The sequence below is a fragment of the Urocitellus parryii genome, chromosome 1 (genome assembly GCF_045843805.1).
Source record: "Urocitellus parryii isolate mUroPar1 chromosome 1, mUroPar1.hap1, whole genome shotgun sequence".
Classification (NCBI taxonomy): Eukaryota; Metazoa; Chordata; class Mammalia; order Rodentia; family Sciuridae; genus Urocitellus; species Urocitellus parryii.
In genome coordinates this window covers 113,048,675-113,074,398 of record NC_135531.1, presented here as the reverse complement: position 1 = coordinate 113,074,398, position 25,724 = coordinate 113,048,675, and the positions used below count along the sequence as shown (strand labels likewise).

The 25,724-nt window shown below is 39.0% G+C and overlaps 2 protein-coding genes across 2 annotated transcripts in view; both read left to right on the top strand.

Moving 5' to 3' along the window:
- Window positions 1–25,724, top strand: part of Sncaip (synuclein alpha interacting protein) — a 146,696-nt gene that overhangs the window by 63,889 nt on the left and 57,083 nt on the right. Inside the window, exons 2-3 of the mRNA XM_026396183.2 lie at window positions 11,166–11,268; window positions 23,054–23,126. Of these exons, the coding sequence (XP_026251968.2) occupies window positions 11,212–11,268; window positions 23,054–23,126 (130 nt within the window). The 5' untranslated portion in view covers window positions 11,166–11,211. The remainder of the gene's footprint in view (window positions 1–11,165; window positions 11,269–23,053; window positions 23,127–25,724) is intronic.
- Window positions 439–1,410, top strand: LOC144254039 (uncharacterized). The gene has a single exon (XM_077796844.1). The coding sequence runs from the start codon at window positions 439–441 to the stop codon at window positions 1,408–1,410; it is 972 nt and encodes a 323-aa protein (XP_077652970.1).

Sequence of the window (25,724 nt, the reverse complement as noted above, 5' to 3'; positions counted from 1 at the left end):
GTGATTTAACCAGTGACCACCTTTCCTTTGCTGTAATAAACTTAATTTGATTCTCCCCCTATTGTTTTGAAAACTGTATCATATTATGTCTAGGAAATTGCATTAGAGTACCATAAATACATTTCTGAGAACTTTTAATTAAGCAATGATACCTAGAACCTTTCATCATAGTTAAGCCCCTGGAGATGATATAACAGCATTCTCTTGGGAAGTCATTCTGTTTTCAGCTGCTCATTGCTGGAGCAAGCAGAATTCTGTTATGGACCGTTTTTGAACTGTTAAAGTATTACCAGTTGATGATTTTTTCAATATAGTGGATTTAAAAAAAAAAAAAAAACAAGAGATCTTTTTCTTAAAGGCCCCTCAAAAGTATTCTGGAAGCCTAATGAGCCAAGTTGAAGAGAAAAGGTATTTGAAATACTGATTTGGGCATTTACCATGAAGCTCTCTGCAGACGTGCTTGAGATGATTGCTTGTGCCATTCTCATCCTTGTCAGCTTTGTGGGAAACATTTGTTTATTTTATTCTACAAGGAAGTGCATCTCTGGATGTTTGAAGACATCATTTCTTCTCATTTTCAGTCTTGTATTTGTCCATCTTATAAAAAACTTGGTGGTCAATGTCATGAAAATTGTGTATTCTTCTGGTATCGTGCTGGATTCAGCTGGCTGCAAAGTTCTGCACTTCACTGCAGCCCTGACAACTTCACTGGCCATCTGGTTCCTGTTACACTTTGCATTGTTCTACCACCGGAAGCTCTACCACATTGTCTACTGCTCCAGTGAGGCTGCAAACCTGGACCAACAGAAACATTCCCTGAAGCGGGTCTCTGCACTTTGGGTGGCTGGTGTGGCAGTGTACATCCCAGTTTTAATTTATACCAGGAAATCAGAATACCTGAACACAGGAAACGATACAGACTCCTTGTCGACTAACAGGATTTACATGGATTGCTTAATTGGCTTTGGAAACAAGCAGGTAGAGTTTTACTATGGGAAAATATTTTTAGTTCTGATTGATATTCTTCCCTTAGCTATCTTAGTCTTTGTCTGTTTCTGGATGTCTTTCCTCCTCTCAGAGAAAAAGAAGATGACATATGGTGACATCTGGATTGGAGATGATGATTCAGAAACTGAAATTCTTAGAGGGGCCAAGTTCAGTATTTTATTAATGTTGCTGATCACTCCACTTTGGATTTCTCACTTTGTCTTAGTCTATTTCTTGAAAGACTTGGCAGCTTATGTCTTTATTCCAGCTGTTCTCACAGCCCTCTCTTCAGGCTTCTCTGCTCTCAGTCCTTTCCTGCTTATGTTGGTTAATTATAAAATGAAGTTGGTGTCTTTCTGTAACGCCAAGGAGGAAACACCCGCACCACAGTCTGTGAATGTTACTCTTTCTCCATATGCTTAATAGCCAAGAACTCAATTTTAATCCCCGGAAAACAGGCCTTGTGTTTGGAGGGTGCAGCTAAAGTTTTCATAGCCCTTATTAAATAACAGTTTCAGAAAGGATTGCTAGAGAATTGACTCATCTCCAAAATAGACTAACGAGGGAAACTGCTAGAGGAAGACATAAGATGGCTAAATTACTGCCTATAGAAGAAAAATAGTCATCACACCATTTTTTATTTAGGATAATACCAAGACTTTTTATGTAGCAATTCTAAAGTAACAACAGTCACAGTCTGGAAATGAACTCAAAATAAACACTATATTAAGTATTTACTCTGTGCAATGTGTTGTATTAAAAAAAAAAAAACATACTGTTGAAACTGAGGATAACATTTCCTAGATGAATTCCCAAAGATACTCCTGAGTAATCTTATGTTTTCATCTGTGTTTTTCTTGAAATGCCTCCACACATATTGGAAGTACATTAGGTAGGTGTGTGGTGTTCCGTTTTTGCACTTTTAGTAATAGTACCTCATGTAATCTGGAAGTACATTTTATTCATTGGCCTTACCCTAAGTATCTATAGTATATTAGGGCTAAATAAAAGCAAAGAATTAAAGAATTAACTTGCTAAATTATACTCAGTGTGAATATGTAGATGTACAACTGTTTGGTTGCTACAGACCGGTAGCCCTCTGTCATTGCTTAAACATGAAAACATATATCAAACTATACTCTTTTATTAAGAAAAAAATGACATTTATTTTATACATGATTTATTTCCCCCTTTTGGTTATTACATTGGTACATTTACAAATTATAAAAGAACCGATAAAGTGTTCCTAATAATTTGGTTTCTTGATCAATAAAAGTAATCACATTATAATTTCAATTAAAAATACATGGTTGGGTTTTTATTTTTCAGTGTAGCCATTTAGAGTGCTTTAGATACAGGGAACAGTTATTTTAAATATCTGTGCATACATTTGGGTCGGCATTGAATTCTTAGCTTATTCCTGTTACATTTTTAAATTTTCCTTTTTTATGACCAGACTTGGGATTTATTCTGCAATAGTTATAGTGAATGACTATCTTGGAATTTGAGATTCCTGCTCTAAAAAAGACTGCGTTGAAAATTATAAATCTGGATCTCATTTACAAAAGAGACTTAGAACATCTTTGCTCTCATGAATATACTACAGAGGAAGTAAATTTTAAAGTAGCCAAGGCTTAAATTCTGTAGGATTGTGTGGGCCAATGTCTGTCCCTTACACAGCACTGGGAATTAAAAACAAAACAGACGGACGTAAGACCTTCTGAGATTTCCAGGTGGTCTTCATGGGAAATGCTCAGTGGAGTCCACTGAGGCAGTTTAATCAGAAGGGCACTAGGCATGGATCCTGTATAATGAAGTTAACATCTGGGGAGCTGGAGGATGTGGGGAAGAGGTCACCATCTTCTAATTAAATGCAGATGTAGCCAGAGCTGGGAATGGATGCTGATCTTAGGTTGTGATTCTTAAATGTGTTCCTGGGACCAGAAATATCAGCATTACCTGGGAACTTGTCAGAAATGCAGATTCTTAGACCCCCACCTTAGATCTATTGAATCAAACTCTGGACCAGAAATCTGTTTTAATGAGCCTTCTGGATGATTCTCATTCACACTAATGTTTGAGAGCCACGAGTCTAGGGTTGCTTCAGAGTTTAATCCCCACAAACCATGAGAATGAAGCCAAGATAACTGACTCAAAAGGTCATCTTCAGTGTTCTCTGTGCATATTCCTGTCATTTCTCCTTCTCTGTAAAGTGGGAACCAGGATTGCTGTCTGTGTTCCATACATTTCAACAATTACCAAATGAACAAATCCACTGTAGAAATAAGTAATCTTTGCAAAATCAAGAATAAAGCATGACCACCTCAGGTGTGCCAAAAATTTGGAACTTGGATTTGGATAGTTTCCTGTACGTAACTAAGAATCCAGTTCCCAGATTATTCCATAGTTCATTTCCAGAAGCCAGTGCAAGACACAGTTGGCTTAGGCCCATACTCAACTTCCCAGTGGTAGAAATGCTTTCTTTTTCTTCCCAGATATTCTCTTTTTGTTTGGGTCTCAATAGATCAGCATTTCACCTTGTGGAATTAATTAATAAGCTTTCATCTGCAACCGAAAGTCCTATGCTCACTGAGTGAGCAACATTCCAGTTCTCTTTTAAAATTATTTTCATTTTAACGTTTTTGTTCTCTCCCTTTTCCTCTCATACTTCATTCAAGCTCCTGGTAGGATGAGGACAGCAGATGAAAGAGGATGAGCAAGATTCACAGAGATTGTCATAGGTAGCACCCTCAAGAAGGATAAAAATCAGGACAGTCCCAAGGACCTCAAGGACCTGGTTTGGTTTCAGAGACATTTCCCAATGTCCTCTCAGACCAAACAGAACCTCCTCCTCTCTCTCTCCACCTTCTTCATTGTCTAGTTCCTCTTAACTCTTCTTGCTCCTTCTTATCCTCTTCCTCCTTTTCATCCTCCCATTCCCTCCTCCCTTCTTCCTTTCTCAGTGTATCCCTCCAAACTTTGGTCTGAACTATTTCTTTCTGGGTGGTTTTGATGTTTCAAAGCATCCTATTCCATTATAGCACCTTCAGAATCTCTGCAACTTCCTCTAAGATTTATCCTCAAAATTAAATCCCTCTCTTTATCTGCTGAATTTTTAAATTCTTGAGAGAAAAGAGAATTTTTTTCTTCTATAAGGTTGATATTTCCTTAGCCCTGCTTCCTAAGACTAGAGTTTCCCAATCCTGGCTGTCTTGGCTTCCTTACTGTGTCCTGGTACATTGCAGTCTACCTAGAATGTGGCCATCCTAAGAAGTGACCTCCAGAACTGAACACATACACTTTTCATTTGTGTGTGTGTGTGTGTGTGTGTGTAGGTGTGAGTTCATGTGTATTTTTCTATTGTATATTCTTTTATTCTCTCTTGTACAGTTGCTGTGAGCATGAATTATTCCCTTCTTCCAAGAAGAAGATGCAGTGTTAAACTCATTTTAAATCTCTCTCTCTCTCTCTCTCTCTCTCTCTCTCTCTCTCTCTCTCTCTCACACACACACACACACACACACACACACACACACACACACATTATAACTATAAACATGCATTTCTTCCCTAGGTTTAAAAACTAGGGTCGACCCAAGCTCTGAAGTTCTAGTGAAAGTTAGTTCATTCTTGGTGTTAGATTTCAGAAATCATGAATGACCCCCCAGGACAGCATAGAGAAAACACATTTTTCCTTCCCCAGGAGCTAGAGCAGGCTTAGTATATTACAATGAAGTCTTTTGTCTGATATCAAATATTCACTTGTATTTTTTCAAATAAGCCAGAAAATAGGATGTTCCAGGATGTGCTCTGTCTACACTCTAGCTTTAGAAATATGGCCCTGAGTATTTCTATTTATCACCCCACCACTCTGGTATTCACCCTTCAAAATCTCTTTTTAGAGGGAAAAGTATAGCAATAGGTGCTAGATCAGTCATGTTTCTAGAAATCTTCTTTCAGTATTCTCACCTCCAGGCTCTGTCCATGCTAGGACTGTTCCTAGAGTTTCTTCCTGCCCCTGCCCCTCATCCTTTAGTTTTCTGTCTACCCCAGGCAGGCTCAGCTCCTCTCCTCTCCAAGGTCTAGACCAGCTTCTTAGGTTCCTATGTGTTTATCTAAGCAAGTCCATGTTACATTGTAACGGTGTATTTTCTTGTTCCTCTCACTTTACACTGTGTGTACTGTACAGCCCTGCAGCATGTACAACAGAATATTCCACACACCAAGAGGGGAAAAGCCGCAGGGCTGTGCTTTCCCACTTTTTCCTTGTGTGTACTCCTTGGCTCTCCTTCAGTTGCCTCTTTCTGGTAGAAATTTCTTGCCTCTGTCATTTTTCTGCTTCTAGACTAGGCATTTAGCGACTGCCATGCTTCTGGCCACTGTTGAATCAAAGAGGGAAGGAAACTGAATCCAGTATTTGGAAGGAGACGCTTCCTTGCCGGCCAAGTTACTGAGCCAACGGGGACAACATTTCCACCCAAGCCTTCCAGTTCTTAGTTTGTGATTTTTTTTTTTTTAAAAAAAGCTCTTACATTGAAGAAAGTAAGCTGAATATCTACATGCCGGCTTTCACACTGAAAATTTATCCCAGTGTGAATTGGGCAGGTGTGTGTGTGCGGGGTGGGAGAAGGGAGTGGCTATATTTTCCCAAGTGTTGGTGGGTTCAAGAGTGAAAAAATAAATTGTAATGCAAATCAGTTGAAGTTACCTCATGGCCAAATGTACTCTGCTCATTTATTTTGACAAGCCCAGCTTATTTTTAATTACCAAGACTCATAGTACACTGGTAAATGTAAGAATAGTGACTTTGGCAGAAAATGAGAAATGTGTGTAACTTGAGCCTTCAGAATGAGTCCATACTGACTCCTTGTAAAATGCAGTGAGGCGATCCATTTTAAAAGGAATTTCAGTAAAGCGATTTATGTGATATGTGACTATGGTCACAAATCAATGAGCCTTTTATAAGCCAAGCACACCAGAATGTATACATTAAAAGGGAGTATGGTTTCTCAAAGAAATTTTGTTGGCCACTCTCAGCTTTTTCCAGTGATGCTGCCATTACCCAACAGATTTCTTTGGAAGTCTTCATTTGAAATGATTTTTTAGTCAGTTTTCTTTTCCAAACAACAACAACAGAAAAAAAGAAAAAATCAAGATGTCACCTGAAAAATCATAGTACTGGGGAACAGGGAAACATACTATTTTCAGTGGCTTAGCTACATTTTATGATCCCATTTGACTCTGTTACTTTGAGCTCTTTCCCAGGGGAATCTTCCCTTGAGGGAAATAGTGGGGCCATCTCTGAGGTCACTCATGAGAAGGTGACATGTTGTTGATAGACCCATCAGGGGCATGTGCCCCTGACATACACTTTAATAGGCAATGGAGGGACTTCTGCTCTTGGCAGCTTATCAAAGTTCTGTGGAAGTTGGAAAAGCCTGTGCATGGTTGCTGATTTTTTACTTCGTTCTTCATCTCTCCAAGCCAAGCATCAGTTTGGAGTTGGGGTAAGTTTCTCCCTGTGCTTTGGGTGCATTCAAAGAAGAGACCAAGATGTCACCAGCAGCTTCCACGCAGCATATATTCCAGCATCTGATTCTGTGTCCCGTGCTCAACTATTTTTCTTCTTTCCCTTCCTAATAGTTTTTCTACTCAAATTAAAAAAAATTCAAATTTTCAAATAAACCATTGAAAAGTGTTTCCTTTACCTTTCTCTCCTACCTTGCCCCAGCCTAGCATCTTCTTTCCTCTCTTTAAAAAAAAACAAAACACAGAACACACTTGCCTACATGGATAACAAACTGAAAATTGCCAATGCAGTGAAGATGAATTTAAACCAAACTGAGCTTGAAATGGGATGATTTCAATCAGTGGACAGTACTTAAGTCAGATCTTGAGAGATGTATGTTGTGGCGAGAGGGACTATAAGAAAATAGAAAGCCCTCAGGAGACCTCAGAGAACCAGGGATAAGAGACTGAAGGTTGTAGGGCCAGGGCTGACGGTATGGGGGTGCAGTACAAATTTACAGATGACTAGGTCCCGGGATCTTGAAGGGGGCCCATGGCCAACTATGATAGGTAGCAATAAAAATTTCATGGGAAGGATTTTAAGCTGAACTGCCCATTCTGGGGAGCCTGAAAATTATTTTTCACTCAGGCATAAACTCATCCTTGCCAGCCTGAGAAGGGGCAGCCCTCTTATCTCTGAGCTGCTGGTCTGGGTCAGATGGAGGATGGCTTGGGGTCTACCTGGGCTTGCCCTTGGCATGACTTCCCCTGTCTTCTTTGCTCTCAGGAGTAGAGTAGACTCATGTAAATCCACCACAAAGCAAAGAACCCTCCCATCTTTCGGTTAGAAGCATAATCCCCACCTTGTAACATTATGTTTGTGAAGATTTTCTAAGAAAGAAAACAGAGACTCACTGAAAGCACAAATTGTTACCCCCAGGAGTGGTTTATTTGTAAGAAATTTTGTTTTGTTGCTGTTGTGGTATAAGAATTTAAAACCATCTTAAAAATACAAGTTTGGTCTTAGAATACAAATGAGGTCAACATTTTTGGCAGAAGACACCAAATGAAAAAGGTGGTAGTAATGATGGTGGTGATGATGGTACTCATTGTCTAATACTGAATTCCCTCTGAAGGTCAAACCCTTGAATACCCACAAGGTCAGGGCATTTGAGTGCATGACCCTCTGAGGCTTAGTCAAGATTAGGTAGGTCATGTGCCTTAGTAGAGCAACCACAGAGGGGATCTGGTAAAGTGGGGAGCGCAGACCTCATAGATAGGTGGGAGCAGCTACTGTTGGCGTCATGGGGAAAGTGAACCGATGTTGCAGTAGCTTCAGATACTTTAAAGCAAAGCCAGAAATTCAGAATTTTATGTGAAATCTCCCAAGGTCTACAAGTTGGCAACTGATTTGATTTTTTTAAAATACTATGAGGGCCAAACAAATCACATCTGTGTGCCAGACTTGACTCATGGGCCTCTGATGTGCCCTGTGTAGCTGAGCTTTCTGTTACAGCATACATGTCTGGCAGTCAGAAATGGGGGTTGCTGGGTTTCCACTGCAGATTGGTGGGAGGTGGCAGAAGAGAAGGATGAGCAAATCCACAAGGGTCTAGCTTTTCTAGCTTAGTTTCCTCATCTTGTTTCATGACCCAACCTTACCTTACTGCCTCAGAAGGGGACCCAAAGCTGGCAATGATCTGTGAAAGGGCAGATGAGAAAGAGGGAGACAGTAATGACCTCAGGGACAACTGTGAACTCACCCCTGACCATGGAAACATGGTCAGGATTGGTGATCTGTGGGTATTTCTGCACATTTTTACTGGCCATTTAAATGCTCTCAAAGTGACACCTTGAAAGAAGCATCGAAACCAGACTACAGAAAGTGTGACATAGACAGAATAAGACATCATGAAGTGGATGGCTGTGTGTGGAGGCCTGCTAGGAAGCAAAGGAAAGCTCCTGGTGTCTTGGACCCTTAGTCTCAGTTGGATCATCCAACCCAGAATAACATGAGCAGGGACCCAGGTCTTCCACAATGGGCTGCAGCTATTGTAACTCTTATCTTCTGGCCTACAGAATGAAGAATTTCACTACCTCTCTTCAAGTGCAGACACAAAGACTTTCTGCTTTAATGTCATATTATTACCCACTGGTTACATTCTGCTAGAATGACAAACCTCAAGTGGATAGGGCCCTGTCTCAATGTTGTCAGAGCATCTCAAACAGGTGTTCAGTGACTCTTTGCTAAGTTGATTAGTTAAGGCATATTCATCTTCGTCTTGTATTTAGCTTTGTATTTCCATTTATTTAAAGATCCACTTGGCCCTCAGCTCTGACATATGTTTCAGTGCTTTGTTTTTTCATATTCCATGTTGCTGGTGATTATGAACGCATGGCTTGCTCATTTTGAGCTATTTTTTAAAGCTAAACAAATGGCACGATTATGTTAAACAAAAAATATTGTACCTTCAACTTATTACCTACCTTAATTTTCCATGTTTCTCCCCCTTCCCTTCCTGCAGGCATATGCCATTTTTTCCGTAGTTTTAATTGTAGTAGATAGAGTCCATCCAAGAAAGGATTAGCATGCAGCTCCCCTGTTTTGTTTGTTTGTTTATTTGTACCATATCATCTTTGTGTTGTTCACCAAGGCACAGGAAGAGTCTGTAGATCAGCTAGTCATTGTGAAGGACAGATTTAGTGAAATGAAATTGGATTGGAAGAAAGTCTGTTAGCTGATGAGCTGAAATCCAGAAAGAGAAAGTTATTTTGAGTAATTCTCAAGTACAAATGTGTGTTTTCCTCTGAAAAGTTCTGTAAGGATTATAAGGAAAGTAATGTATTTTTATACCCAACTATTTGCTTGAGCACCTATTTTAGGATTTCTGTCAATAACAAAATTTCTGGCTTAAAATTATTTTTACAAATACAAATTTGATTTCCTTTTCTTTTAAAAACTTGTGATTTTTAGCTGGGCATGTGGCACATGCCTATAATCCCAGCAGCTTGGGAGGCTGAGGCAGGAGGATAGAGAGTTCAAAGCCAGCCTCAGCAACAGCGAGGTGTGCTAAGCAACACCTGTCTCTAAATAAAATACAAAAAAAAAAACAGGCTGGGGATGTGTCTCAGTGGTTGAGTGTCCCTGAGTTCAATCCTCAGGATGCACCCCTCCCCCCCAAAAAAGCCTTGTGATTTCAGAAGAACTTTATCCATTTATCATAAGTAGATTATCTCATTTGATCGTAAAAATAGCATTCTTATTTTTTCTTGGGACTCTTTACCTGCTATAAAAAAAACTATGTAAAAAATGATGCATGTGTGTGAGAAAGGAAGGCAAGGAAACAGGAAAAATTAGGTGATAGGATGGGGAATGATTTTTTTTCTCTTTATTGTAATAACACAATTTACATAGCTTAAAAGAGAGAAATAGCTCAGAATAAGAAGGCAATGCATTTAGAGTAAAGAGTTTCCTTTTTTAAAAAAACAAGCATTTTTGCACTTGATCTTGTATTCAGAAGCCCATTTTCATCAGCCTAGATGCACTTTCACTCTCCAGTAATGGCTCTTCTCTGTTCAGCAAGGAACACCTTGATTAGAGAACTAAGAGAGAAAAATGGATCATTTCAAATACTCAAGTCTGGGTGTATAAGACAATTTTTATAATAAGAAAGACAAGTTGTGGGAAATATAATTTTCTTTCAGTAGCTGAGAATTGGTTTGGCAGAAGATAATTGCACACCGAGGCACTGCCAGGAGATCTATATTTCTGCTCTTGACATCTGTAGGTGCCACTGCCACTGCCGACGGTGATGATGATAAGTGATGGGAAGATGAAGTGAGAGGCAATGCATCTTTCCTTGACAGGTTTAAAGGATTGCCATAGGCAGCCCCAAGGCAAGTGCTGACGGAAGACATTCTGGTGCCTGTGTCAGGTCACTTTGGCACAATCAGACAAAGCTGTTTAAGGCAGAGGGCAAGGCAAAAATTGTGGCTTCAATCTGATTTAGACTTAGAAGAAGGCTTCTTTCCTTTCTTTCTTTCCTTTCTTTCTTTCCTTCCTTCCTTCATTCTTTCTCCCTCCCCACCCTCTTGCTTTTTAGCTTTTTAGAATTATATGGGATGTTGTACCACAAATTATAAAACAGCTGTTACTCTAGATTAGTTGGTATCTTATACTTCTATGATTATGGTAGAGATCCTAGTATTCATTGCTCTATGCACAGAATCCAAGGATATGCCTTCAGGAAATACATGAATATGGTTTTCCTAAGATTCCCAGGCTGGTTCCCTTTCTTTGAATCCCATACGTGCACCCAGGGTATGGTGAGAGCAGGGTGTGTATTGGAATGAATCCTAATATTGATCATAGGGGAAAATTCTGACCCATGTTATTGCTCTGGCAAAGGCAAGCAAGCGCAAATCAGGTAAAACAAAGAATTATGGCTGCTCTCTGGGGAGCCATGCTGGGGTCTGTGAAGGAGCTGTGTTCCTGTTTCTGGAAAGCCCAGTGAGGGGCTTTGGAGAGGGGAAATATACTCTGAATATACTCTGGAAATATACTAGCACCTGATTATCTTTCAATTTCATGTTTGTTTAAATATAGATAATATTTTTAGCTATAAATAGCTAACATTTTTGCCTTTCTTTTTTATTTCTGTCTTGGCCAGGAAATCATAAGTATTTGATCTTACTCAAAATGTGCAAAGAAGAATAATGGAAGCCCCTGAATATCTTGATTTGGATGAAATTGACTTCAGTGATGACATATCTGTAAGTATTATTTCTTTTAAAAAAGTGTTACTTCTTGTAAACAATGCTTTCAAGATCTTCTGCCCTCAAATTCATACTTTATTGTCATCTGTCTATTAGCAACTCTTAGGACTACATTTAGAAATTGAAAGCAGGAACTCTGTGTGGTAGACAAAGTGTGGTTTGAGGGTCTCTGGACCAAGAAGTGAACCCCATCTAATTATGTGCAAGCTTAGAAGGGCAAGGCACTTAACTCATTGAGCCTCCCATTCCTAATCTGTTCCAGTGTTGTCAAAATTATTGATTGTCTGAGTTTGCACATAATCAACCTTTTATGAATTTTAATTCTCAATTTTTTTTATATATCTGGCTACTCCATGCCAGCATTCTCCACAGTTCATAACAACACAGATTGAAGCCAAATTGACATTTATTAATTGATTAAAAAATAAAGGGAATTTTTCCAATCACTGTAGGTATCAAAGCACAAACTGGACACTGGTTTGGGAATTTTCAGGAAGAGTCATGCATTGATAAGAACTGGACAAGCTGGCCTTGAGGTTCTACTTTATTCTGTAATACTGTGGCTGAGGAGTCTTTAAGTTCCTATAACACTTACAAGCTTTCTGCTTCTTCCAGGTTCACTCAGGGCTGCTCTGAGTGAATTGTCTACATGTGCCTTGCTTCGAGCTCCATGTGACTTATCCTTGGCCACCCAGTCAGTTCGGCCACACCCACAGACATCTTGGCATCTAGTGCCCCAGAAACATTGGGCTCTCAAATCTGTGGTGGGACATTGCTGTTTCTGAGCTAGACATAAAACTTTTCTTTCCAGGAGCTCACAATATCTGACTTCATCATCTGTTGATCTCTCATGGTCCAAAACTTTAGGTCACCCCTGGAAATTGTTTGGAAATGATGAGCTTACTTTACCACACCTCTTGCAACAGTTTTATTCCTCTGCTTTACTCATTACCTTGAAGTAAAATATGCATACTATACACCAGATTTAGATTCCTGAGATGAATTTGATGAATCACCTGTTTTATATAATCTGATGATTCTTCTTTATTATTGTATCAGAAAAATGTTAATTCAACCTTTCCTATTTTAGCTTTCAACAGTTTTAATTGATCCTCATTCAAATTTAATGGGAGTGAGTTTCCTTCTTCCCATGATATCTGTCTGTTATCTGTGGTTGGTCTCTCAATTACTTGAAAGTGTTCAGAGAATGGTTGTTTTATAACCACTCCCTTCAAGGTATTTTGATTTGAGTGGTGAAAGAGCAAGGAAAATGATGAAAACTATGGGCTTATGTGGGAAGGACGGAAAGTGTTGTAGAAAAGGAAACTTGTGTTATGATTAAGAATTGGGAGATAGCTCTCTTGATTGGATAATAAGGTTGTGGTGGTGGCGGAAGCCTGTGACTCTGGAGACTGAGGCAGGAAGATTGCTAGTTTGAGGCCAGCCTCAGCAACTTAGCAAGGCCTTATGCATCTTAGTGAGATCCTGTCTTAAAAGAAAAACTAAAAAGAGCTGGGAATGTGGCTCAGTAGTTAAGTCTCCCTGGGTTCAAATATTGATATTAAAAAAAAAAAAAGGAAAGAAAGAAAAATGAGGACACAGGCTTTGAAGGCAGCCAGCCTAGGTTCCTATCTTGTTCTCACTTTTGCTGGCTGGATGATTTGGAGCACATTAACTTCACCTCTCTGAGATTCTCACCTAACTTTTAAGATTGTTTTGAGGACTGGGTGAAATAGTAATGTATGTGAAACACTTAGCTTGGTACATGGCAAATTACTCTTAAAAATGGTAGCTTTTGTTATTATTTCAGTGAATAATACAATAATATTTATATGACCAACGGTGAAGAAAGAACTCAAGGGAAAAGACCAGGCATGCTGTCAAGATTTTTTTTTTTAAACACAACAGAGCAGTTGTATTTACAGAGGAATCATCTGGCAGCAGCCCATAATTTTGATGAATTAGGAAGCTCTACTTGAAAGATAAAATATGCTAAGCAATAACTAAAACTGTTTAGCAAATTAGGCTACAAGATTATGCAATAGTTGAGTTTCTATAACTCGATCACTCTGAAACATAAATAAAAATGTCCGTCTGTAATAGTGTAACCCCACCCAGACTTCCCCCTTTAAATGTTTCTTTCATTTGGATATTTAACCTCCAGTTAAGCTTGAATCAAGTTTGCAAGTACATAGAATTGATGAAGCAATAATAATGCCTGATGTTTATTGAGCTGACTGTAGGACAGGCATTATCTCCTTCAATCCTCACAACAGTCCTGTGAAGGAGGAGCTCTTATCATCTCCATCTGATAGAGGAGGAAGGAAGCATGGAGATCTTATATACCTTGTTGAATGTCCCCCACCTAGTCAGGAGCATCTGTCTCCAGAATATTCACTTGCAGTTAACACACTTGACTGGCTCTACAAGATGAGTGCGGTTTAACACAGTGTTTCACATCGGGGAATTTTTACTTCCCTCCCCACCCCACCCCAAGAATATTTGGCAATACCTGGCACATTTTTTATTGTCATACTGGGGAAATACTACTGGCATCTAATGGGTAGAGAGACCAGGGAGGTTTAGAAACTTCCCCTGTTGGTTGTATACAATCCCCTACAAGGAAGAATTACCCAACCCAAAATGTTGGTAGTACTGAGGATACTGATCTATGGTAATCCCCTTGGAAGTAGGCAAGCTCTTCTTTGATTTTACAGCATAGAAGATTATTTTAATATAATTCAGTGCATCTCAGTTTAATGCCTTGAGTATGCCAGAATTGTACTGTTCTTATGCAGTGATTTCATGGAAAAAAGAGCAGATATAATCTCATAAATATTGAAATGATTGTTAGCCTATTTAGGTAAACTAGGAGAAGTGAATGTTACAGCTGCTTTCAGGGTAAATGGAAATTATTCAAATGCTAAAATTGAAAAAAAATGAAAATATTTTCAGTGTGCTAAGTTATTGGCATAAAAAGAAATGTCATTTCCCATGAACATGCTTTTATTTTTAGGATTCCATAAACCTTCATCTCTCAGGGCCCTTTTGCCACTTTCCTGTTTAAATGGTAGGAGTGGGGAGGAAAACGCACATTACACTTGAAAAAGATGTTTACAAAAATCATGTTGGAGTTGAAAACTCCTCTTCTGAGTCTCCAGCCATAGCCCTATTACGTAGTTTAGGCTTTGTGTTTCATGGTTTTCCCCTCTGGTCATGAGCCTGGTTCTTGTTTTAATTAAAGCACAAGCTGTATATTGGTTTAAAAAACAACTAGTTTTTTTTCCCTTTACCTAATGAGACAAAACACAGAAGGCAACCAAATTATTTTGAAGTTTCCCAGACTCAAAAATAATGCACATCCTTTGCAAAATGCAGACTTTAAACTATACATTCTTGTAACTCTGCCATCAAAAGGGCAGAACGTTGTGCAATAAATGCGAATCTGTGAGAGAGAGGTGATGACACACATAAACACAAGGTTCAAAGCAGGGCTTTTCTGTCACTGCAAATGGGTTTACAGATTTCTTTCTTTTTTCCTCTGGGAGCCAGATCCCTCCAGAATTAAAACAAAAACAAAAACCCTCTGGAATTCTTAGGAGCCATGGCATGTTTATTTTATTAAGAAGGGCCAACTTGCTGTTCTTAAAAATAGTATCATATCCAAGACTGAATGCAGCAGACATTGCACTGGGGATCTGTTGAAGCCACCACCCATCATCACTCGCCCACTATGCCACACACTGAGCTCAACTCTTTAGGTCAATTATGTTCTTCAGGCCTCACATTCCCTCTGGGGGACAGGCTCTTCTTTCATCCCACTTTATAGATGAGAAAGTTGAGGCTTGCAGAGGTGGTGTGATCTTTACAGGTTACAGATGGGCAAGTGGCAGGATCAGGACTTACATACAGAACTGTTGACACATTACTTTTCCCTCTGAGCAACTTGGTTGAATGGAGGTGTCCCTAAGACCAGTCACTTCATCCATCACTATCCCCATTTGGCACTGAAGTGATTACAGATTGCTTCTGGGTAGTAAGGGAGTTAGTATATATTATAAATGAATAAAATGAAACCAACTAAAGGGAACTTAAGCAAATCTTTTAATTTTACTGTATTTCAAGTTGCCCTTCTATAAAACGATAATGATTATCTTTACTCATCACCTTGTATTTTATGGGTAAAAACTTGAAAATTCATATATATTATATAAGCACACATTCATATATACATAACTATATATACTTGTACATATGCATACACATATACATACAGCCACATGTGTGCACATGTTAATATAGATACATACATAAGTACACATACAAATAAAAGTGATTAAAATAATCTTTTCCTCTTTGCAAGAACTTTTGTTATCTTTCTGTATCATCCTGACTGAAACTTTGGTAAAAATTTACCTTTTTTTGTTAATTGCTGAAACTATTTTTTGTGGAAGTCATATGAGATTAAGATAGAGAAATGTTTGTCCTTCCTCTTTACTATCCCTTTTGATCCAAGACATTGTAACCTAGAGTAAGCACATAAAATTTTGTTGATTCATTTTCTGAGGTGCTTGAATTACTGTCTGATGGAAAAATAAAAATTCTTAGGTCAAAACTAATCTCATTTTAGTGAGCTTTTACATTCTGATGGGGGAAAAAAAAAAGATTCCTTATAGTCTGGGCATCATTGTCACTGAGCTACCTAGCCCTCTTTTGATTTTTTTGCATACCACTTTTTACTCAATTCAGTGTCCTGACATTTGCCCCAATTTTGTTACATTTCAGCAAAGACCCATTTCACAGCAGTGGGAGACCTTGAGAAAGGGGGTGGAGAACCCCTCAAGTGGACATCAGCCGTGAGTTGGGGTGTGTAAAGGATACGTGAGTTTAGGTATGGAACAGAGTAGAAAGATATTCAAGATACAAACAACCTGGCTTGCCCTTCTACTCTAGCAAGGAAAGCCCATGATCAGTCAGGCAACAGAACATCCTGAGGTGGCAGGGGTGCTTCTTAATTTTTATAGGATGCAGAGGGAAGCTAATATCATTAGAGAAAAAATGAACCCTGTTTTCTTCCACTTTCCTAGAAGGTGACCAATGCTGGCTGTCTCCATCCCAGTGTCACTGTCCTACCAGCCCTGACCTTCCAGCATCTGACCTGCTCTGTTTATATTCAAAATTTTCTTAGTGCTTCCCAATATGATCTCATTTTAGCAACTGTTTTGAATGACTCATCTTTTTTGTAGTGTTTTCACAATGTCCTGTACTTGTGTACCAATTCCCTTTCATTCCTCTTCTTCAGCCCCACATTATCAAAAACCTCACACTTTCTTCTAACATCATATGCTATTTTAAAATTTGTTTCCTTAGTACTTTTCAGGAAATAAATTAGGAAGCATCTAATCCAGAAAAGGCAAATTATATGCTGATGTCCTATAGCCGTTTCCTGGCTTACTCTTAAAACGGTCCAAAAGAGTTACTGAGTTTTCCCAAATACTCATCATAAATAAGATCTATCATAAAATAATTGTATTATTATTAAGTATTTAAAACTCTTGGAAAATGGAAAATATAAAAATAAGGAGCCAGAGCAAAAATCAAATGCCTTTAAAAATAGGGTGGAGTGTAATATTTTTCATTATTGGCAATTAGGCCATTGGTGAAAATAAATGTACTTAAAGCAGAGTGGGATAGATATAGGAACACATGGACCATCCTTATCTGTTCTGTGGAACGGTGGTGGCGGGAGCTGTGGGAGCCAGGTAAGTCATCTGTGAAAACACGGAATATGGAAAAAGAAGATGTACTGAGGAAGAAACTACACAGAAGTATATCCTGCAAGTTGTGTGTTGGGGGAACTAGTGTAAAAGAAACTTTAAAGAAATTTTTAGACATAAAAAGAAAACTAAGGAATCCAAAAAGGGGGAACAGGATTTAAGGAACTTAAAGACAGGCTGGTCAGTAGTGGCAAGGTGAGGAGTGAAAGTACCAACTGGATTTTCCAGTTAAGGCCCTTGGTGGCCATGGCAAGCACAGTGTCTGTGAGATGGTGGGAGGACCATGTGAGGGTGACAGGAGGAGTAAATGCAGAGATGAGGAAATAGAGATAAGAACAGAGACCATTCCTTCACAAAGATGGCTAACAAACCCAAGAGCAGGAAAGCCCATCATCAGTCAGGCGGCAGAACATCCTGAGGTGGCAGGGATGCTTCTTAATTTTTATAGGATGCAGAGGGAAGCTAATATCAAGAAAGAGGCGAAGGAGGGAAGGAGGCAGGGATGATGGCTGGGAGGGCATGGTGCTCAGGAGGTGGGAGAAGATGACAGGTGAGCAAACACAGAAGGCTGGCAATGCAGGGGTGGACTTAGTGCCACATTCTCAGAGGGCCACGGAGCATGGCAAAATTCTTCCTGAATTGGAAGGGCAAGCCTTTGATGAGGTCGACAATATTTTGGAAAAATAGTATGCTCTGAAGATCTCTCTGGTTGTTTGTCTTTGCCTTCATGGCCAGTTGTGCTCGTACACATTACTGTCCTTGTTTTTATTGTATGCCTGTTAAGATCCTGTCTAAATTTTGGAAGGCTCTATGAGAAATCGTGAACTTCATAATGGTTGTTTGGATGGAAGGCTTAATTGTTTCTTTTGGAAACCTAGTGGGGCCTTAGTTATTTAAAAGTCGCTAGCTTGAAAAGGTGCTGGGGGTGTTGTTCTTTCATTTTCTGTGGCTCATTTCCATTTGAGTAATGTCTGCTTGTCCACCCAACTGGCTCTCATTTTCAGGAATAGGGGCCAAAGCTTGTCAGTCCCAAACAATATCTAGGGTGGTCAGAGATCCCCATAGCCCAATGTAGAAATCATTCACTGTTGTTATAAATCCCATGCATGCTCCAACTGTTTTGCATGGCAGAGTGACAAAACTGGTATAGACTGGGGTATGTAGAATTTTCTTGTGTCATATCAACTATGCAGTCTGAAGCTGAGTTTTCAGTGCCGGCCATCAGCCCCAAACTCTCTTGGGTGAAGAAAGAATAAAGAAAAGTCAAATAACATGCTGCGATGGGCCGAACCATCTTTCCTTTCATTCCAGCTCACCTCCTCTCTTCCTGCACCATAATTTCTCATGTCTGATTCTACCCTTAAAATCAACTTAACTATCAGGAACAAAAAGTGAAGAAAGGGCTGTGGACACTCATAGAAAACAGGCTACAAAGAAAAGATAAACTTTTAGCTCCACATAAAAGTTTACAAAATGGCTTCACCCATATTATCTTGTATAATTGTTTGTGTTTTACAGATAGGGAAACTAAGTCCCAGGATATGAAATAACTTATTTGTGCAGAACCACAAAGTTAAATAAATGTCAGAGCTGCCCCTTGAATCCAAATCTTCTGGCTACAAATCACTATCTTTTACTCAAAAGACTTAGACATCAATGAGTACTCATACTGTTAGCATATTGAGAGTATTTTTCTTTTAAGTGTATCATGATTTTATTGTTACATTTGTAATTATAGGTTTTTCTAAGGTCACTTCAGTTAGTATTACTGAGTCTGAAATCACAAACTATCTAGATGAATGCATTTAATCCACTTTAATAAATATTTAGTGTCTTAGATAAATAAAATGTTGGCCACCACACCCTCAAGAAGCAGAGAAAGCATTTATGTAAATTTATAGATGAAATGTTTTGTGATAGATTCTGTAATGGATGAATGACTAAAATAAGAAAAAATACAGAGCATTAGTTCTTGAACCCCAATATGCCTCAGAACCCCCTGAAGGGCTGTAAAAAATAGATTTTAGGCCCCATAATCAGAGTTCTGAACTTAGTAGCTATGGGATGGCTCCCAAGAATGTGAGTTCCTAATGAATTCCTGGGTAGTATTGATACCACTGGTCCAGAGAACACATTTTGAAAGCTGACATTTTCTTCCATCTGGAAGAGTCAGAAAAGATATTGTAGAAATGACATCCAGATAAATCTTAAAGAATTAGAGGGAATTTGCATCTGGATAGAATTGCATTTAGTAGATGGAATAGCACATATTAAAGGTATAGATAGGTAAAACAACAGGTGAACACAAAATATTTTTTTTATTGCTACAATCAAAAGAGAAGTAGACAATAGTGAGAGATGTAGCTGAGCTCATGCTATGCTAGGACACATGGTATTTGTCCTATAGGCTGTGCAGAGCCCCTGAAGGATTTGAAATGGAAACACACTTAAGTCACATTTGTATTTTGGGAAACTAATTCTAATGCCAATATGAAGGCTTGGAGGAAATTCCCACTTACTGCCTAAACATGAAAAAGCTCTTTTGAACATCTATAGAATTGTGCCCAAGAGTAGTAAAATGTATGTACATCCTGGTATTCCCCTCAGTTAATTAGTCCCTGTGTGTCATGCACACGTAGAAGTCAAAGACATCATCCTTTCCCACCAGCACGTATGGGAACCAACCCTTATACAGAGGAAACAACCAAACACAAGAAAAGGCAGAAATTTACCAAGGGAAGACTTGAGAAAGGCCAGCTAGAGAAAAAACAATCAGCCAGGGCTTTGTGGAGAAGGCATGACAAATACAGAACCTGGTATTTGCATGGCTAGAATAAATCATTGCAGGCAAGAGGGAACCTGGAGTAAAGGAATAGAGGGAGAACTAGACTTTGGATGGACGGACATTGTAGAAGCTGGGGCACCTGGTTAAATTCTGGCAAGGACTCTTCTTGAGACATAGTAGAAAAGTGGAAAAGAAGTTTATATCAGAAAGAATTTTCCCACAGTGAAAATAACCTCTGGAAGATTCTAGAAAAGGAATACATTAGGACAAGTTAGTGAAAGGAAATACACACAGTGTTTCTCCAACAACATCAAGCCCTCTCTCATTTCTTATCACCCAAGGATAATAAGAATCAAGAGAAGAGGCTATAAAACTTGGGTTGGTGGACAGCAAACAAGGAAAATGCATTGGGCTTTGGTCCTGATGGGGCCAAAATGACAATAGTTTACTGCCCTGGGAGCTGGCCATTGTCCTGACAATGAGGTAGTTGGCCATCTGACAGCTGCTTATAAAAGGCCATCTGTCTTATGAATTGGGATGAAGGCCTGGGAAGTCTTCCATTTTAGCTCCCAGATGGTAGCACAATGTACTCTCACAAGGGAGATTCCTGGGTTTTGTGCTCATTCCCAAATTTGTAAATATGAAAATGTTTTTTGCATGTTGATTTTGTGAATTGTTTCCACTGTATTTCTTCCCATCACATCTTAACCATCTTTACAGAGTTCCTTTAAGTTTGATCCTCTATCCAAATACAAATTTTTTTTCCTAGTGTGTTTTTTTTTTTTTTGTAAAAAATGACAGATTTGTTCAGGTCAGTGCTGATTTTACATTCCACACATCCTTAAAATTACCCCAGACTTTAATTTTCTGGCCAACGCATCAACCTTTCCTTAGATTGATGTGCTTTTTTATGTCCATTCCCAGGAGCAGCACATGACTTTTCCTTCAAGGTCATTATCCCTCAAGTGGCTAAGTTCTCATGTGAGGAATTCAAATGTATGCCTCCAAGAAGTGACATTTTATACAGCTGTGGGTGGTGGGGAGGGATGTAGGTTGAGGCAGTGGGCTGCTCCGTTAGGCTAGTCTCTGCCTGTGACCCCATCCCCATACCAGCTAGGCAGCTGGTGCTGTTCAAATTCAAACCTCATCAAATTAAAACTTACTGCACACGTGGGCTTTTGTGGTCAAAAAGGGAGAATTGGAACAACAACTAATAAATCAGAGATCCTAATATGTCTGACATTGGGATGGAAGCTAGGAGGCATATGTCTAGAAATGCAGATAGGAGATCACCCATTTTAATAAGATGTATTTCATTAAACTCAGTGAGCAAACCTTATTGAATTTGTCACTAACTATATTTAAACACAATCAATCTTAAATTTCCTCTATCTAGAATTTTGCCTTGGAAAAAAGCAAAGAGAGAGATGGGGGGGGGAGTATTTGTCGAAGAGTCATTCATGGGGTATTTGGAAAACGAAACAAAAAAAAATTTAATTGAATTATAGTCTATGTAATTATTTAATCTCTATAAATTGGTCCCATGAAGCTCCTATATTCCTTCAAGAGCTTGTACTTGGCCATAAACATAAATTATTTTATTAGTACCAAGAAAAAGTCTTCTCAATGTTAACCTTGATGACCCCCCCACCACTGCCACAAAGAATATTATATAAAAGGGGAAAACACTTTGGGTTTCCATTTTGGTTTAAGAGACCATCATCCCTCCATCTGCATATCTAGTGAACCTGCTAAAGTACCAGTAGTCTCTGAGGAATGGCTAACATAAATAGGATGTTATTGCATCAGACAGGTAAGAATAATTTCTCTAATTAGTCATTTGAGATTTCATTTTTCACTTGGAAATACTGGAAATTTAATTTGTTTGTGAAGTGCAATTGGCAAACTGACAATAGGCACGACTGCACCCTCCCCTCCATCTTGCTGTGCTGATAGCCTGCAGAAAGCACTGGAGGTCTCCATGAAGATTCTTTGCTTCATCCATCAAAATCACACTAACTAAAGAACCTCCGTATTGAAAAATGTGTCCTAATTACGCATTTCTCACTTGCAATGCTAGAATAATCCTAATGAGCTTCCAGTGATCATTTTTCTTCTAGAATAAATGTTTTCTCACAAGTCCCCCAAATCTTGCACTGGTGAAGTAATTTATGATACATTCTCATTTACATCAGAACATTGTTCTTAGAGGTACAGAGCAAAAATATTTTTAGTAAGCTGCATTTTACAAATTAAAGTATGTGCATAATTGAAGACAGTCCCTGCTTGGCGTTTGATTAAAGAAAGAGTTCATCCTATTTATTTTGTTTTAAAACACCTGTCTCTAAAGAAAGATTGATTGGCATCAAATGTACTCACCATAAATCATAGCTATTGATTTTACATTTGTTTTAGCTCTTCTGATTTTGTGTCTCCTATGTCATAATTTGTTATCCTGATAGCCAGCCCCTGAGTCAGTGCTTGGACTAAGCATGAAAGGTGGTTTCTTTCAGTTCAGACTAATCTGTACATGAAACACATGAGCTTTCAAACACAGAACCATGCTCTTCTCACTTTTTATGATATTACTCTGGTATTTCCCACAGAGACCACAGATGCTACAGAATAAAATCTGTGATAAGTGACAACATTAGGGACATTTGCATTGTCCCCTAACTGCCTTGGAAGCCAGTTGCTCCTCCACTTGGCTCTTCCTGTATAAAACTGATTCAGAATGCAAGCTTGCTTGGCATTATCAAGGCCCTGGATTTAGACCCTAGCACCACAAATAATAATAATAACAACAACAACAACAATGATAATAATAATAATAACTCCTCTGTTTTTCATAATGATACACAGTTGAGAATTCAGAATGCAAATGTTATAGCCATCTTCTGGAAGTTCTTACGGTCATATAATTCTTCCATCTTTCCCAAGTAGCAGAAGTGAGGAGAGATGGAGCATCTGCTGGCTACATCCCACTTCGTTCGTTAAAGAAGGACTGTCAGCAGCCCTCTTTTTAATCTGCATCTGCTTAGATGCTTGTAGGTGAAGCTTAGGATGCTGCTATTTAAGGTATAATGAGATAGACTTCCAAAGCATCCAGGTATCCAGGTATCTCTTCTTGTGTTTTTATTACCTCCCCCCAGCCTATTTGAATGAATGTTCTCATTTTAACTTGCTATTTTACACCTTTCTCCTTTGGCTTCCCATTCAGTATTCAGTCACATCACTCAAGACCATTCCAGAGCTGTGCCGAAGATGTGACTCGCAAAATGAAGACAGATCAGGTAAGTTGGGCTGCTCTCCTCTTTCCCCCATCCTGGCTTAAGGACTCCTGCAAAATAGTTTGCCCTCCTGCTGGCTGCTCCTGCTTTCTGTTTTCATTTCCTTTGGCAATTTCTCTGCTCACACCCCTTCCCTGCCACCTTCAACAAACGGTTGTTAAGGTTATCCACAAAAGGATAGCAGGACAGAGAAGCCCTAATAAGGACCCGGCTGTGTACAGATAAACTGTACATCATCTCAGCATCTCCAAACCACAGTGTATGCAGCAATTTACTGAAAACCCAAGAAGGCATTGGTGACAAAACATAATGATGCAGGCGCCAATGAAAAAATTTTGGATGTATTTACTACCCATATGGCAAGGACCAGCTTGGGGGATGGTGCTTTGCCAAAGTCTGAAACCCTATCAGGAGTGCGACATGATAGAATCTGCAATAAGGCATACTGTAACAGTTAAGATTAAAGAAAAGCTTTGGAGTTTAATAGTGTAAACTAAACAGAGAATTATGGCATATAGATGAAAACCAGCTGGTTGACCTTTTCTCCTTTCAGCCCCCTCCCTCAATAAAAAAAAAGTACATTTAGGGTTGTTTTTCTCTGTGTAAATCAAATTAAGCTTTCTGCTTTTCTCACTGTGATGGGCAAAAATGAAAATAAAAAGGATATTGATGGGAATGATATCATGGTATTAAACTATGAAATGATGTTTATTGTTTTTTCCCAGTAATTACCGTAAGGCATCACCATTAACCTTGCCAAGGCTGGACCTCCTCTGATAGTGAGGAGAGTTTGGAGAGCCATGGTTGGTGAAGGCTTAAGATAATCCTCAAATTACGTATATCATGTTTAAAAATAAAAAGACGTACCCTACCGAGACAGCTACCAGAAGTCCCAGCCTTTCTTACTCAAAGGACTTTTGCAAAGCTAATTTTTCCCTGGATTGTTTTCTTTCAACATTTTGCTTAGATGAGACAGGAAAAATAACTGGTCTCTGTGTGTTTATCTGCATGTTGTTTGTGAGTGTGAATGAAAGTGATGTACCCTTGTTTGGGTCAGAAAATAGCTTAAAGTTCAAATTAAGACTTTTCATTTGCCCTTAGTTTGTTCTACCTTTTTATTTTAAAGATTCTCCTGTTCTATAGGGTTTAAGAGAGGCTTTTGGTTGTAAGCCTTACAAAGCAGTATGTCCTTAAAAGGTAGCATTTGTTTCAAAGTTGAACCAATGACTGTGGTTAGTGACAGAGACCACAGACTGCAACAGAGAGGCCACCACGCTCAGAGACTAAAGACTAAAGACTCGGGTTCTTGTTAGAATCAGCCATTTAACAGCTACATGACCCTGAACCTGTGGCTATCTATAGAACAAAGAAGAAACTTCTTTTACCAAAGACACCAGGCTATTGTTAGGATCAAAACTGGGTAATGTACATTAAGGCATTTTGCAGTTATAAAATTTTCTTTCTTCTTTAATTAGAGGTGGAACATAAGAAAACATAACAGCAAATGCTTTACTGTAAAGAAGTAGGCACTGTTAATGTACTCAGTATTTCTGTAAGTACTTTACTTCCATTAACTACATTAATTCTAATAGCCCTGAGAGCTTAGTACTATTAGTAGTTTATACTATTGATGGGCAAACTGAGGAACAGAGATTAATATCTTGCCCAGAGTCACAGAGCAATGAAGTCATAAACTGGGATTCAGACCCCAGGAAGTCTGCCTCTAGATTTTGTTCTCTTATTCTTTACATATACCACCTCTCAGATAAATGGACTTAGTGGCAACTGTAGGATGCTATCCTTTGAAAGCTGTTAAAATCAGCATTTTCCTCCCAGTAAGTGGTGAATTTCTTTTTCTCTGTTAAATAACTACTCTTACTTACCAAGTTAAGTGAATAAACAGAAACTTTAACAATTGTTTTTCCTGGGGCTGGTTTATTCCATTCTCTTCAGGCCTTGTAACTAACAGCCATGTCCATCATCTGGGATTCTAGATGTTCTTCTGCAGTGGTGAAGGAGGCCAGCTTCACATTCATGAGCATTTGCCCTTCACCCAAAGCAAGGACTCAGGCTCAGGGTGATCAGAAATAATGAGATTTGCCTGAATATTGATGTACAAGGAAAAGGCTCAGACCTCTCGATGAAACCACATATACCACCTCCAACTTGATGGACCATTTGGAGGCAGTTCCCAAGCCTCCAAGTAGACAAAAAGTAATCCTAGAAAAAGACACACAAGACAAATTCACCTGTGTACAGCATGGCTGTATAATTAATTACCTGTGGACTTTGAAAGAAATCTCAACACGGTAAAGTCAGAAGGCAAGTAGGATCATTACAGAGGGTAATATGGGGCCCCAGGAGCAAATGTGAAAGAATAACTTAAGGGTTTTAGGGAGAGCTTAGAAGGTCAGGGAATGTTGGAACAATCAGCCATGTGAAAGGCAGTGAAGAGGATTGGGGATTTAGGGCAAAGGAACTAAGGAAGGGCAAAATCCTTGAGCCAGGGATGATCTTAGCAAATATGAGGAAGAAAGCAAAACCTGTGAAGTGGCTGCCTGGTGATCAGAACAGGAGTGATAAAAGGGGAGATCAGGGAGA